Consider the following 16,266-nt stretch of genomic DNA (forward strand, 5'->3'; position numbering starts at 1 on the left):
GTGGGGAGTATGGTTGGATGAACAACCAGCAGGCAGGAAAATGACTGGGGGAGCAAACTGATGAGGCAGGGGATTGAGCGAAGCTGAGACCAGTGGAGAGGAGCTGTTTCTGGGGATGGTTATGTTGTGTTGTTAATGTGGTAGGTTGAGAGTTGAAGAGGCAAGTATGAGGTAATCCAGATGCACAAGGCAATAAATCTTACATGAGGAGAATACACAAGGAATATATAATTCTGAAAAAGTTCGGTATCCTTTTGACTCAAGCAAAGATCTGGAGTGGATGAAGAAATTAGTAGATTCTGCAGGGCTGATGAGTTGATTGATGGCACGTGTATGCAGACAGATTGCAATTATGGCATCTGGCAGCGAGGGAGTGAGAAGCACCACACCCACCCAGGAGAGAGTGGACAAAACACCAGAACAGAGAAAAGCTAGAGTCGCAGCTGTTACCAAGACACGCTTGTTTACTAGTGTCTGCCTGAGTCGAAAATCTCTCCAGAGTTGATGTAAAAGGTAATGTATTACCTCAACCATCGATCACTAGATATAACCATAGTATAACTATGACACTTAAAGAAAGAAAGAAAATCCTAGGGTGTTTTTTCGCCCAAAACATTGGTAATTGGAATGCAAAGTTGTAATTACCGTAAAGTGTTGATAAAAACACACAGCATCCATCCATCCGTCCGTCTATCATACTATTTGTTCTTTTCATGATGGTGTGGAGACTAATCCCAGCTGACATTGGCCAAGAGGTGGGGTACATCCCTGCTTAGGTTGTCAGTCTGTAGAAGTCTAAAGCGACAGTATGCTCCACTGATAGTAACCACATTCTCTTACTTCACCTCAAAACTTTCTTGACATTAGGAAAAACTTGGGTGAGGACATTCAGAGAGACATCTTTCCTCCTCCAGGGACAGGTAGTTATGCAATTGGTGGCACAAGTAAAATGACGGATGACTCAGCAGCAGTGGTTGGTGGATAAGAGGGCAGAGAAATTGAAGCAAAGTGAAAACAGTAATTTATCAGTAAAGTTAGCCAATTGATACTTTATCAAAAAGAGAAACAATAGTTTGAAGTTAACAGCTTCAGGGTAAACTAAGGCCAAGACGATAAAATAAAACTATACCCAGAAAGTGCTGACTAACCCTGGCAGTTTACCCCTACAGCTTCAGTGCCATTTACAATAAACTGCATCGATCTATGTGCACTGAAATCCCAAATCTATTTATGCTGATACAACAAAACCCACAAGGGGCACTGGGTCTGACAGAAGCTCATAATTATCGCACAGGGCTGACAAAGTGACACAGTCAGTTTGGTGACTAGAAACAGAACCGAGACGCCGCTGTCAGGTCTGTCACTGAAGAACTGGGAAACCCCGGCGTTTCTCAACGGCAGGATGTTGCAAAGTAGCCAACCAGCAGCCGACACTTCCACGGCCAGGCCCATTCATCCAGCCAGTCAGGAGGGACCTAGAGGATAAGCACACAAAGCTCCTCACAAGAGAGCACGCACTCTCACACAGAGAAAACAGTCGCACTAGAAAGGGGTCAATATTATTGCCACTGCCAAAGGAAGCTTCACAGAGCCACCATCCAAAGCTTACTGTAGTTGTTTTTTTCTTTTTTTTCATTACGTGTGAGAAATGAAAAATACTAATTAAAGGAACTGTAGCTCTGTTACAGATTTGCCTTCAAGTCGTCTACTCATTATTTGAGATTGAAGGGAGAGGGTTTGATCATGTTATACATAATGTAGAGTGATGATCCATGTTTGATGACTTTTATAGATAATGTAAAAAAGCCTAATACATGAACTTGCTGTATGCTTGTGCCTGAAACATTTCATTAGAATAAGGGCTGTTGTAACCTCTACTACATGAATCTCATCTTACAAATGTTTTGACGCTCAAAACTCAAAACCAATCTGTGAAAACGGTGCTTTATCAGCTGAGTGATGTGAAAAAGATACTGCAGATGTTTGAGTCGCTCTATATCCCCACTTCTTGGACCTGACTCTTCTCACAGTAAATGGGACCTTGGAAGCTCAGAGAGTTACAGGCTACATGAAGAATAGGTTAGAGGGTTCAGCTTTTATGTCAGCAGCATGGCCTGCCCCAAGATTATAAATATTCATCAATGTGTCCACAGACAGAGGAAGCTCATTATAATATCACAGAGACGTGGAAGGGTTACTTGCCTTACTGCATCTTTGAGCCGATTTCCAGTCTGAGTCTGGTCTTAGCGCTGCAGCTGGGCTATATTCACCAGCCTGCTCTGACTGCACTAGACTGGATTTGGTCTGGAGGGCTTTTCAATCAGATTACACACAGCAATAGGAAAGAACACATCCTTCACCCATATCTTTTCCTTTCTTTTTTTCCCCCTTTAACCATCCATATTCTTTTAACCGTCCAGTTTCCAGTTATTTCTGTTTTAACAGCTCAATCAAGCCTGTAATAATTCTCCCAGCACGCTTATATCGCCCATGAAGTATGTAGGCTTCCCCCATGTGTGGTTGTGTTGGCATGGAAACAAGAACAGCATTGTGATGTGTGTATTGAATTTTTCACCCCTGTCCCTTGAGCTCCACAGTGAGGGAAGCATGACACTATCCCCTCCCCCCACCTATTACATCAGAGGAGGGGTTGTGGATGGGAATGTTGGGGGAGTAGATTCTTTAATGGTTTCAGCCAGCACATGTACATACTAACTCTCTGCTCACCAACATCTGTGTGAGCAAGGACCCTCTCTGCAGAGACCTTTGTATGATCCTCAATTTCTGTCTGGAATTACTGTAAAATTATTTTCTTGTTTTCTTGTTCCCTTGCCACCGACTGGAAATTATACTCCTGTATGAAAGAAAAGGTGCTGCAAATTATGCTACTCGATTTCAGCCAGTGCAATTTGCATACCAAATCACCACCCAAGAATAAATAAATGAATCTGTTATTTTGAATTTATGTTCCATTCATCACACTGCCCCCTTGTGGATATTATACAACTAAGGAGGGAGACAGGAGTGGAGCAAATGAAAAAGTCAACTGGTACAGCCTGACATTGGCATAAGCAGCCACAGGAAAATACCAGTTCTGGCAAAAGGCTAAGGTTTTCAGCATGTTACTGCCATCTAGTGGCAGCAAAGCAACAACTGTCCACACGGTATTTTAATCCCCTCGAATAAAAAGGACAGATCCAGGTGACAAGTTGTCACGTTTACTTTTATTGTAAAGGTGATATTATTCCAAAATATTAATATGTTAGAGGAACAGAGATAAAGAAAAGGAAGGGAAGACATCTAGAAAACATCTACACAAGACTTTGGTAACAATCTTGGGACACATTCTTATCAAAAAATTCCACAGCAAAAAAATAACAAAATCTTCTAATAATGCTCCAAATCATATAGATCTCAATAATGGTGAATCTACATGTACAACAATATAGCTGGGTAAAAAGTCAACTGGGTATTTTGTGTCCTAAAAACAACAGAACAATTGAAGGCATATAAAACATTGGAATGGCTGGGCACCTGTGCTTTAAGGTCTGGAATATACTGTATTACCTAAGGATACCACAAGATATAACAGTTCTTTATCTTATTATTAAATCAATTTATATTTCATAATTATATTTTTCAAGATATATTATACCACAACAAGTTTACAGTAATCTTGCAAAAGAGTCACCTGTGTATCAGAGCTAGTTTGAAAGCACAGAGGAATCTGCCTGGTTTAAACCCAGTTGTCCAGTTTGTCTTCTCATGACGACAACTGAGCCGAGCTCTGGATTTAACCAACACAGATTCAAGTATGTGCCATTTCAGCCCTAAACAGAGTGCATTGGATCATTGTGCAACAGTGTGCCATGACCTGTCCTGTTCCCAGCCCTGTACCCGCCCGTCCCCTCCCCCCACATCGCTATCCACATCAACCCTGCTCCCTTACGTTTTACCTCTCTAGCAGGGGTGCACATTACAAGCCCTTATCTCCTTCCTGTCCTTGCAGCTGGACAGCTGGGTAGTCTTAAACCTTTGCTTCACTGTCATGAGCCGTTCTTGAATACCTCCACCACACAGCTTGGTGCATTCTGTCCAACTCGACCATGGTCTCATTTTACATCCTAAAGACAGATATCAAAAGAAGGGAAGAGAGACACTGTCAAAAAAAATGTGTGTCTGATTTTGTGACTTTTCTTTTTTTCTTTTTTAAATCACCTCGGTGGTGTTTTAGTTCTCAATTAAAAACAAAGGAGGACACCAACCTGGATGCTCAGACGCGCCCTCTGTTCTGCCCTGTGTGCTCCTCCTCTTTTCACGCTGCTCCTTGCGTCGTTTCTTCTCGTCATTGTTGGCTTGTCCTCGGCTGCACTTCCTAACCTTACATTTCTTCCTCTGGATGGTTTCGGAGCAGGGGTCTCCTCCAAACTGAGGCTCCAGCTTCACCATGCGTGTCCGGATCGTATGACCCTTCCCACAGGACTTATTGCACTCTGACCACTCGGTCCACTCTGTCATGATGCAGTCGATGGCTGAGGAGGCAGAGTTGGGCAGAAAGAGGCACAGGGTTGTAACTGATGAGATTGGAGCACATTGGAGATAGATTGGAGACAGTGAAGATAAAGTGTGGTATAATAAATGATGCATAGATGACACAGCCTTGGTGAATCACACTTGGGAACTTTTTGATGCAATGTCCTGTTTACTGTATGTCATGCATTATATATGAATCCCTGTCTAGGGAATATATTGTGTTTTATCTTAAATTATACAGAGGCACCACAGAGAATACTCCTCTGGTTTGCCAGAGGGTGTGATTTGTTTGCTCACAACCACATGTTTCGGATGTAGCATCCTCACCACTGCTGTGAATTTATAAGCACTGACATGAAAAAAATTACATAGAGTGTAGTATATCAACAACGTGAAGCCGTTCTGGATGACACAAACATTAGAGAAATTGTGTTTCTCCAGGCAGGTTCATGGTTTTGGATGATTTGGCGACAGCTTCTCCTCTTGGAGTAGTTCAGGAATCATTTATCTCAAGATAGGAGGATAACGATGCCAACGCATATTAAAAATATGCCTCTGATTCATGAAGTGAAGCTCATCCTGGAAAATCCATCCAGTCTGTAAAAGGCAGCCAGTACATAAAAAGCCAACCCAAACAATACTGTTATTTATTTATTGTTTGAAGTCACTACTGGCGTCTGCGTCTGACAGTTTAAAAAGCACGAAATACTACACTGTTGCAAATTTTGAAACGGAGACTTGTTTATTTTAAGGATTCGTGACATTAAATATGTACCAGAGCTGAGTCTTTTAGCTCTGTCTAACCTAAGAATTTTGATTTATTTTTATGATTTTTTTTCACCTTTACAAATGTTCTGCCTCTTATTTAAAACTGGAAATTTTAAATTCCATCTACAATGTAAACACCTTAACCTCCCATATACTGTAGACCAACAAGCCCTAAATTACTGTCAATCTGGAATGGGTACACACAGGCTGTTGACTTCCTTCCCCTACCCTGTGTGTACACAGTGTCTGCATCAAGACCCCAAGCTGCATATCAAAGATGAAATTAACATTACTTTCCATAAATTATACATGTGTATATATGTACAATTTGCAAATTGTGTAGATAAGGATGTTTATTACTTACGACACTCTGGTAGCATGCACTTCTCCACCTGTTCTAAATCTTCCGTGCACTCTCCCAGCTCCACAGGAGACTTGAGCATGCGCTGTCGTGTCCTCATCCCCTTCCCACACGTTACACTGCAGTCGCTCCAGTCAGACCATGGAGTCAGCATGCAGGGAATTGTGTCTGTGCAAGAGGAAACTCTCAGTAACACATACATACACTGACAATACAATGGTGTATGTTGTCATAGGCTAGAAGGAAAGTTTCATCATATATATCACTTTTTAAGTATATTTTTTTGGTCATTTTTTAAACTTTATTTGATAGCATAGTTGAGAGAGACAGGAAATGGGGAGGTAGAGAGAAGGGGAATGACATGCAGTAAAGGGCCGCCCGATGCAGGATTCAGACCAGGGGCTGACTGCAGCGAGGACTATAGCCTCTGCATATGGGGCGAATTGAAATGTGGGAGATGTCAGGATATTTGAGGTCCTGAACATGCTGCTACTCACGACATTCTGGCATCATGCACTTCTCCACTTCTAGCACCTCTGCCCCACAAACGGAGCCATCTGCAGGAGGCATCTTCACCATGCGTTCCCTCCTTTTCATGCCAAGACCACAAGTGGCACTGCAGGAATCCCATTCACCCCACTCCGTAACCAGGCAACTGCTGGGAGCTGAGACCATAAATGGAAGTTGAGGTTGACCAACAGCACTATTTACATTAGATCTATAACATAAACTGTGTCAGTGGAAAGGTTTGACAAATTGAAACTGGAAAAGGAAAACCTACAGCATTCCTCATTGACCACACAGTTTTCAGTCTCCTCCGTTGGCAGGGTGCAGACTGAACCATCGTCAGGGAACTGCTTAACGTAACGCTCACGGGAACGTGTGCCCATCCCACAGGTCAAGCTACACGGAGACCAGGTGATCCACTCTGACATCATACAGGTGGAAGCATCTAAAGAGTCAAAGGCAACAGCAGACATAGTGATTGTGATTTAAGGCACAGGATTCTTACAATCATGAATTTTAACACACACATTTTTAATTTATATTTCTGTCTGGCTCAGTTTGTTGAGGACTCATACAAAATATTGTTTTTCGGACTACCACAGTTTTCATATAACTGGATTTGTTTATTGATTGATCCTTCCTACAGCACATTAACGGATAGGGAAGATAGGCAATTCCAAATAAAGTTACCTGTTACTTCTCTTTTACAACTACATTGGAATTGACTTCCTTTCATTTAAGCAAATTACCCAAAATACATTAATTGTTCTCATAAATAAGAGTAGATGCACTTCTAAGTTATTACTAACAGTGGTTCAATCATTTAATTACACCTCACCGGCTAAGACAATTTTCTATGCTACTGGCTTCTGGTTACTGCCACTATATAGACTATATTTTCCCTTTACAAACATTTGAGCCAGAAAGCAAGAGGTTAAGTGGTGATACAAGTGCAGGTTTTGCTCAATAAAGCAGTGGCAACTTAATTGAAAACAAAGGTTATAGCTTTTGGTCAAGGAGCACAAGGGAAGAAACTGTCCTTAAAATCAACAGTTATTGTGCAAAGCCTTGACTCTCACCTAACTTTCCAATTACACATGTGAAACATTAATAAAGCAGAACAGAATTTTCTAAAACTCCAAAAATGATATCAAAGATCTGAGATGTAGGCCTACAGATAATTCATACATCTATTTGTGGTCCCACTGATAAGACCATGGAAAAGCTTATTCTACTCTTCTGTTCTTCTCTACTCTGACCAATACAATAAATACATAGATTATTGAAGTTGGAGACAAACTCTTACACACAAACTCTTGCTATGTTTACATGATCTTATAAATTAAGTGACTTTGCTTTCTGCAGACAGACATGAAGCATCTTTCAAAGAGGTTTACTGCAATTGCAAAAATATCCAATAATACCCGATAGCAACAGATGGCACTAATTTGAGTATCAAAAAATCAGTTCACACAAACACTGGTCCTCACAGTAACCCACAGCCTGTGCACACTACACCCAATCAGTGTTCTATCTCTGTACGGAAATGCCACAACACAATGACAAGATCACAAGACCACTTGTGATGACATGATGGTACTGCATATCAATCTACAACTTGCTGTGGCAGATCTGACTGTAATGGGCATCAAACATTATGCATGTTGTCACATACTGTAACTATCTCTGTCTCCTGCCCCTATGTCTTTCAATTGTCCTTCCACTCTACTGTGAGAGATCAAATAAGGGCAAAAACTATCTTGAAAAATGAATTCAGCAGTTATTATTGGGACATATAACTAATGAATCTAATAGAGACTCTTTTTCATAGCATGTGGTTATACAGTACATTGTCCACTGAAATATGTGCCTGAGCTAAAGCTGCTGCTTGTAAAAAGAAAGACAGCAGTGTGTTGTTGGCTCTGTACTCTATAGCCTACCGGCTTTATAATGACATTGTGATAGTGGAGATAAAATGCCAACTTTCATCTTTCATTTGTGGTTGTTTACAGATCAGATAAGATGAACCATGTAGTAATTACAGCCCATTTTAGGCATAGACATCCATAGTTATGCCAAGATGCCGTTGACGTGTGAGGGCAGTCTGCCAGGATCCACTGAAAAACAACACCAGTGTGCATGTGCTACGGGCACCCACAGCATGAGGCAGGAGTTACTTTCTCAACGCATGTAATTGGAATAAATGAGCAGCAGGATTTGGCAAAGGGGCGAATACATTGCCATACATCTGTGAGGATGAATCTGTAGCTGATGTAATATTTTGGCTTTGTAGAGTGCCTTGTTCAAGCCCTTTTGAAAATTTAATTTGGTTGCTGCATATTTTGTTTCATTTTCTGTAATTTATTTTCCTCTTGTGCTGAAATGTTTGAATCAGTTTCCCTCATAAAACACTTTGTTTTAAGGGGTGTGTATTAATAAAGTTTATCATATTATGTGGACGGAAATTGAAGTTTATCATATTATATGGGAAGGTTTTATTGTTTTTGCATGATCAGCATCCAAGGTGTAAAATATGCCAGAAATAATTAACCTCCAAGTCCACAATCTGTCTGCCATCAAACAGTAAAGAGCTTCTTTCACTGATAGGGAATACGCTTTTATGCACAACCAAGTTTAGATTAATCATTCCAATGTTAAATCATCTATGTTCAATAATGACTGTAAAAAACCCATACTTGAGTTGGAGACTTACTGACCTACATGGATACCAAACATGCTGTCTCTAGCAAATACAACTGTACAAGACATAAATACAGGAGAGGAAAAAAAAACCTTAAACAACCAGCAGGCATAATTTCCTGATTGAATTACCCTTAACATCTCACAAAACATATTTAACAGCCTTATATAATTTAACTTGACTTGCCATAAAATTTAAAAGGCTGCCATACAAAGTGCTCTTCCTTGCCTCTGTCTGCTCTGATTTAATTGCTGCAGTAGAATGGTGGCGTGGATATTATCACTGGCCCTTCACCAACAAATGCTGGGTTTAAAACATGGCCTCACTTTTCAGGTTGTCACATTAATGAGTGCAATAACCCTAAAACCTCAATAAAAAATAGGAAAGAGATTAAAAAAACAACAACTCATAAATAAGCTTCACAGGATGCTGAACCTTTCTGAAACTCTTAATTAATTCAGATGTTATTCTCCACCTGGGTTTTTGTTTTTCTGACCTTCAGTCTTTGAAGGGATACTCACCCTCGTCACTGCAGCCAGGCCCCATGCAAGGCTCAAAATCCTGCGTGTGTGGGCAGGGAACACTGAGGTCCAACTGAGCCTTCAGCATCCTCTGCCTCATCCGTTTGCCCTTTTCACATGTTGCTGAGCTGCAGGCAGACCATGGAGACCAGTTGGAGTAGATACATGTTTCAGGGGTATCATCTGCAGGATGGCAAAGGGAATAAAGAGACTGTAATAGTCTATCTCTGTTAATTATGCGTTTAACGTTGAGTAAAAGAGAAAGAGGGAGAGAGAGAAAGAAAAAGAGAGAGAGAGAGAGGGAGGAAGAGAAGTGGAAATAGGATCCAGACCTTCCTCTTTCTCCTCCTGGGCGATATCTGCAACAATATCATCCACATTGTCCGGCACAATGTTGCACTGCTCGCCCTGTGGACACACACAGACACACAGTGATGTTGCTCCACTACAGTATTTCACCGCTCTGCAGTTTCTGTATTGCTCTTTCTGAGTCACCATAGACTCACATTACAACGTATGTCAAGACTATTGAAAAGAGTAAACTAAGTGTGTGTGTTTGCAAATTTAGATGTTGCTGAGGTTTCTTGAAAGTAAAAGCTGAGCGGGGAAAAAATGTGTTTTGAGAAAAAAAAAAAACCTGACACCAAATTTCCCACATCTGCCTCTAGATGCCACTGAAGGACTGCTAGCCTTTCATCGCAGTCTGGACTGCAACCAGAGCTCCTAGGGAATCCTTCACATCAACATCAAATTATAATTATTGTTGATGATTTTAATACTTGCAAGGATGTTTAAATACAGAGATTTTTGCTTTTTAATACTTTGCATGATTTTCTTGTTAGGGATCATATCAAAACATAATTGAGGTGTTGTCTCATTTAACATTCTTACTGTAACTTGTGTGAACTTTGACAAAGGTGGTTAATCTATTACCCTCATATGCTGCTATAAGATTCATTTAATGGTGATAATCAAGTGATTGCTAACCGGGGTACCAAAGATAAGGACACTGCCTGCCCCCCAATGTCTCTACTGATGGATTGAATTCATCATTGTACTTGCTGATTGATAAAGAAGAAAAGCTGTCGCTGTGTGAAGACATCTGTATGTCACAAAAAATGCTCTGTGACATATTAATGGACCTGGCACCTTTTAATGTCTTCAATTTGTATGTCAGTCAAACTTAGCTTATTTATCAGTGTGGAAGAGAATCAATAAGGGCTAAATGTGAACTCAGAATGCATAAACAGAGAGAGAGCTAAGATGAAAGCAAAGGAAAAATCACCCCAACATACAAATAACGCAATGGAATCAGGAAGATAAAGAAGAAGAAGACAACTTGCAGAAGAAAACACTTTAAAACAGAAATTCCAACTCAGGGCCTTTTCTTTTGGTTTGTTTGCTCACTGTGAAGCAGTCAGCACAGAGAGCAATGAACTACTGTTTTTTTTTTACAACATACATGACAGTTATTACAGCAGCAGTAATGGTGTTAATTGCAAACACTGAAAGTCTGAATATTTACTTGTATCTGCTGACATACAGTAGTGCCACTGTCTGTATTATCATAAAGCTACCAAGCGTTTGCACCATGAGCAGACTGACCTTTCTGGCAATGCGTTCCACCACCATCCTGGCCACAGGAGTAATAGCGCCCCCTTCAGGATCATAAAATGGGCTTTGTGGATGATCCAGACTAGTCAGGGGACGGATCTTGTCCTGAGGCACCGATTGCTTGTTGGGAGACTGTGAGAAGCACACAGTAAGACAAATTAAGGGAGAAAAGCACACGGGCGAACAAGCAGTGAATCTCTGGGATAAAGATTTGAAGGTTTGAAAAACACATTTGCACAAATATAATGAGCACAAAGTCAGTCAAAGTTACACAAAGCACAAGTCACACAAAGGACAAGTCTCAAAGTCAGAGAGCAGCTGTGGAAGAGCGCTTTAGTTTATGTGTGAGATGCTCTTATTAGTCAACAGTAAAGGTCTGCCAGCATGGGGTTGATAGAGGCACCACTGCCAGAGGCTGTCTGGAGGCAGAAGACCAACTCATCCTTCACCTCCCACTGCGGCCACCCAGCAAAAACACAGGGTACTGTTTGTGTTTGTGAGAGAAAGGCGAAGATAGGGAGAGGGGTAATGGCTGGCCACTAATTAAAAGATACAGTAAAAATAATGGCACAATGGATGGATCTCATTACTCTGTTACAGGCCCGTGCCTTTAACAGCAGAAGCAACTTTGTAACAGAGAGCCAAAGTCCCACCCCGGCACAAGAATAGCCACAGTTGTACTACCCTCTGCTGCACAATGTATTTTTGGATAGAGGTTTTTTTGTCATTGTTTTTTTTTTCCTCTGTAGAATTTGAACATGATAGTTGAGTGGGTTGTCCTTATTCTCAGTTAAACAGTTTGTACAGTTTGAGCAAGTTGTCACTTTAACAAAGATATGGCAAAATGTAACATAATTCATCCTCGAGGTTTTAGCCATGCAGAACTCGTGGAGGTTTCTTCAGTTTATTGAAAATCAAATATAAGGGCAAACTGAGCATTAAAGTGTGCCAGGTGTTACAGACAGGTGTCACTGGATTAGTCTCATCTTGAAGAAAGCTTAAAAACATGACGAATCTCAGGCAGGTTTTGAGTTTAAAAGGTGTCGCTTTTTGTCTGTGATCCCTAAACGGATTTATTTGCAATGGACATCACGGACGAAAGTATAAATTACAGAGATGTGTTATCATATATGTGTGTTCAGATCTGACTGTTATAAATCCGAGAAGAAGTATGGTTTTGACACTAATCGCAGCAGTCAAGCACTGAAGGTTTCAAAGTGCCTTAATTGCCTCCAGGAGTTGTATCATAGCCACCGCTGCAGCTGCAGATAAATCAATGGGGATGACTACAACAATCAGCATCCTTTTGTTTTTAGGACACCCATCCCTTTCACCTCATGCAGTGTCTTTGCCTTACGTCTTTTTCTCAGCGACATGCCTCCGACTCACCTCACAAAACCCCTGCTGCACTTTCAGTTTATGCAGATTACTTCAGGTTTATCCTGTCACATGTTTCTGCTGCTGTTAAGGATTATGGACAGTACACAGTCATTCTAGTTACAATAGTCAGACTGCAACAGCACAAAGTTTAAGCTCATTAATATTCCTGCTTGTCTCACCGTAGTTTGGTTTAGCACATGTGAGCCAAAAGATATCAGTAAGCAAAGACAGATGTAGAAAAAGGAGTGTGTGTGTGTGTGTGTGTGAGAGAGAGAGAGAGAGAGAGAGAGACAGAGAGAGACAGAGAGAGAGAGAGAGGAGGAAGAGGAAGATTGAAATTATTATTGAAGCCAGCCAAAACAAGCAGGAGAGCACAGTTCAGCAAGTCCATCTTTGAGCTCTGAGGGATCAGCCAAAGGTTTCACACATGTCGTCATAAAAGTTTGGTCAAACACACACACAGTCTAATCTATTAGTGCTGACTGGAGACACAGAGCACGCAGCAGACAGCACCTCAGGGCGAGGGTGGGAAGGGACGATGTTCGAGGCTGTTAGAGGAGAACTGGATGCGCGATGACACTTGAATTGTTGCAGACTGGCAGCATGTGAAGAGGTGATTGAAGAGCGAGTGACTGTGAATGTAGGCAGACAGGCAGATGAAGAGGAAGCAGTTGGTGTGATGAAAAATGAGTGTGATGGGGGAGACTCAGCTGGTGATGAGAGTGAAGAGGAAGGTTATCCAGGGGGTGTCATTGTTAAATGACAATTACCACATTGTAAAAGATCCATTTTAATGAATAGGATCGAAAAACAGATTGAAGACTTTCAATAACTCATCTTTGCCACAAATGATGAAAATTTGAAATGGTTTGAAAAAATGTAAAAAATTGATCCCACCCTATGACTGTTACAAAACTGTAGAGCATAACACGACCACACATGTGGCAAAGAATGAAGAGACAATCCTGATTTTCTAAAAAATAAATAAATAAATAAAATTAATACGCGTATATATTTTGGGGGTACACTGATGAGGTGATTTGGTGCTTTAATGTCGTAACAGTATCAACATGTTTGACCATTCTTACTCACCTCATATGACACCCCACTGTCAGTGCCTGCATCCCAAGGGATCAGGTCCTGGACCACCCTCTGGGCCCAGCCACACTCCTTGGTGCACAAGTCCTCAGCAGACAGGCCCACATTCCAGTCTGGACTGGGCCCCAACATGGTCAGGAAAGACATGAGGTGACGGGTCCGGTCCACTGAGAATTCAGCTGAGGGGGCGGCCCGTCTGATGAGAAGGAGCATGAGGTTTGCGTGAATAAAAGCAATTTCATAAGTGCAAGGAGAGAAAATAAATGATGTAAGCAGCTACACTCATGAAATGAGCTGCAGCTAGGCTCTACCTGCTCCACCTTATACGAGACATCCAGCCTGAACACAAACCTAATGATGCACTTGGCCATTAGTCAGAGTTTTCCTGTGTTGTCATTCCTCACAACACAAGAAGAAAACTAGGACATGTTTCTGATAGCCAGGCTTACGAGTTAATTGGCAGATGATCAGTGTCCCATTCAGAGACTGAGTGGAGGGAAGAAGAGAACTGTCAACCAGTGTGTGGCTTTGTATAATGAATTCACCAGTTAAATACACACATGGGATATCCTTGAATAAAAAAAGATCTGAATTTAAACAGTTTTATTTAAGCCAAAATGATCCATTAATTATGCCCATATCAGCCAGATACTGACACTTAGAATCCACATTCTTTCGCTCATCTCATTGTTTTAACAAAGATATACTTGATAACCTGTTACAATTCGGCACCTACATCTAAGCACAGAGTAACTGACTCAGTCAGTTCAGCTCCAGTTGTCTAGTTGATACTGGGCCCCTCATCTATCTTTGCACCACATGCACTGAGTCCCGGCACAAGAGACAAACACACCTCTGCCATCTGTCTTGACCAGCGAGTAACAGCTAAACCAATTACAAGAAGTTTCTCAGCCAATTCTAGATTAATTAGGAGTGGGGGAGATTCTTGTTGCAACACTGACAATTAGCCAGTGATCCCCTTTCAGCTGTCATCATGCCCATATTAATCCATTTGACTCCAGCCAACTCAGTCCTTCCCTTGTGCACTCTGTTAATGATGGCCTCTGAGGATGTGAAATGGCCCTTATCCTCTGGGAACATGCAACTTGACTCAACTCTCCTGAGCTTGTGCTCCTCTGCAGGTCTGAGGTTTATCTCAGACAGCCACCTGTGCACTACAAAAAGGGGGGAAAAGGTAACTGACAGAAAAGGACAGACAGAACAAGTCTGGTAGTAAATGAGGAAGGAATTAATCACCCTAGATACTGTAACTCCTTTTGTATTCCTTAAATATTATATTCTACATACTGCAAAATGTTACAGGGATATTTGGTCCTCATTAGACTCATTACTGCAGTGAAGGTTTTTATATTTAGTACATCATTCCTGCCCTTATATTAGACTGACCCCAAATTGATTTGTATGGGAGGTGTAGATGTGTGTTCTGATTCAGATTCAGATTAGTTTAATAAATTCTTTCTGCTTCAGAAACTTCAAATTGAGTGGATGTGGAGTATCCATGGCATCCATTAGAAATTGTTCACCTAAATGGCAATCTGTTAAAGAAAAGGGTCAACACAAGTTCAGTTGTTTTGCTGAGAGCTGGAACATTTATTGTCCTGCAGACAGGTTTGCTACAACAGTGCTTAGGATAGTTAAAGCTCACTCCCAGCCAACAATACATAATTTTGCAGTGCTGCACAACCACAGTTACATTTCCTGTGTTTGTTGTATGCAAAATACCTGGTTGCACACTAGTTATAGGAGAGAGGTTTGCCCAGACGTGAGGCAATATGTGCTACACCACTTCACCACAATATACACTAACATCAACCTTTGCTATCATCCCCAAAAAGGAGTTCTGAGAGTGACTGAAATAAAGAAGGCAGCTCATTAACAGCTGTATTCTTGTCTTCAAAAAGCTCCTTATTCCCCACCATGGACAACCATTCCCACCTGCTAATCAAATGTAACCTGCAGAGTAGTTGTCTGGTTATTAGGAAGACGTCTGACAAGAGAGGGTGGAAGTAGGAAGGCAACAAGGACTGTTAGGGAGCTTCTGTCCCTCTGGTACAAAGTGAAAAATGGCACAAAGAGGGGAGGGGACTAATGAAGAGAAATTGAGTGGGGGAGTTGTGAGGGGTGAAATATAATGAAACAAATCTATCTATCTATCTATCTATCTATCTATCTATCTATCTATCTATCTATCTATCTATCTATCTATCTATCTATCTATCTATCTATCTAATAACATTTCTGTCCCTGTTTTTTTTTAAAGCAAATACAATGCCATGCATAAATTCAACTGTTCCACTGTGTTTTGAGGAAAAAGAAATGAATCAACTTCAGCCTTCAACTCAAAATAATAAAAGGATAATGTTATTTGTGTAATGTTAGATACAATTTGGCAGCTGGAACCATTTATCCATTCTGCACTACAAGTCAAATATTTCCTTCTCCGTTTGTTCTTATGAAAAGGACATTTTTGTGTACAGTCAATAGTTAAGCTCACTGTAACTGTCAGTCTGACTGCATGCCGAGTGTCGCACTTGTTCCCACTGCAGCCAACTGCACTATTTTGAGTTGTGAGGAGATAGACAGTAACAATAACTGCCTCAGACGCAAATGCGGTCAGGAAGCTGTGATGGAACATGACATTTACTGGTTGCATTTTAGCATGACTGGCTTTTAAGAGCATGCTCTGAGTCATTTGTAGAATGTAGAATGACAGAAATCAAATGAAAATTAAACAGGAGCATGAAATTGTTAGTTTTTCCTCT

General features: G+C 41.0%; 1 protein-coding gene across 1 annotated transcript in view; it reads right to left on the minus strand.

Annotated features, from left to right (window-relative positions):
- Positions 1-3,205: 3,205 nt before the first annotated feature.
- Positions 3,206-16,266, minus strand: part of spon1a (spondin 1a) — a 63,138-nt gene continuing 50,077 nt past the window's right edge. Inside the window, exons 8-16 of the mRNA XM_085762931.1 lie at positions 13,478-13,679; positions 10,997-11,137; positions 9,724-9,799; positions 9,392-9,574; positions 6,444-6,614; positions 6,160-6,327; positions 5,666-5,830; positions 4,266-4,532; positions 3,206-4,124 (exon numbers count right to left, since the gene is read on the minus strand). Of these exons, the coding sequence (XP_085619057.1) occupies positions 3,961-4,124; positions 4,266-4,532; positions 5,666-5,830; positions 6,160-6,327; positions 6,444-6,614; positions 9,392-9,574; positions 9,724-9,799; positions 10,997-11,137; positions 13,478-13,679 (1,537 nt within the window). The 3' untranslated portion in view covers positions 3,206-3,960. The remainder of the gene's footprint in view (positions 4,125-4,265; positions 4,533-5,665; positions 5,831-6,159; positions 6,328-6,443; positions 6,615-9,391; positions 9,575-9,723; positions 9,800-10,996; positions 11,138-13,477; positions 13,680-16,266) is intronic.

Source organism: Trachurus japonicus, chromosome 3 (assembly GCF_045865225.1).
Source record: "Trachurus japonicus isolate A0001 chromosome 3, Traja_1.0".
In the NCBI taxonomy this organism is placed as follows: Eukaryota; Metazoa; Chordata; class Actinopteri; order Carangiformes; family Carangidae; genus Trachurus; species Trachurus japonicus.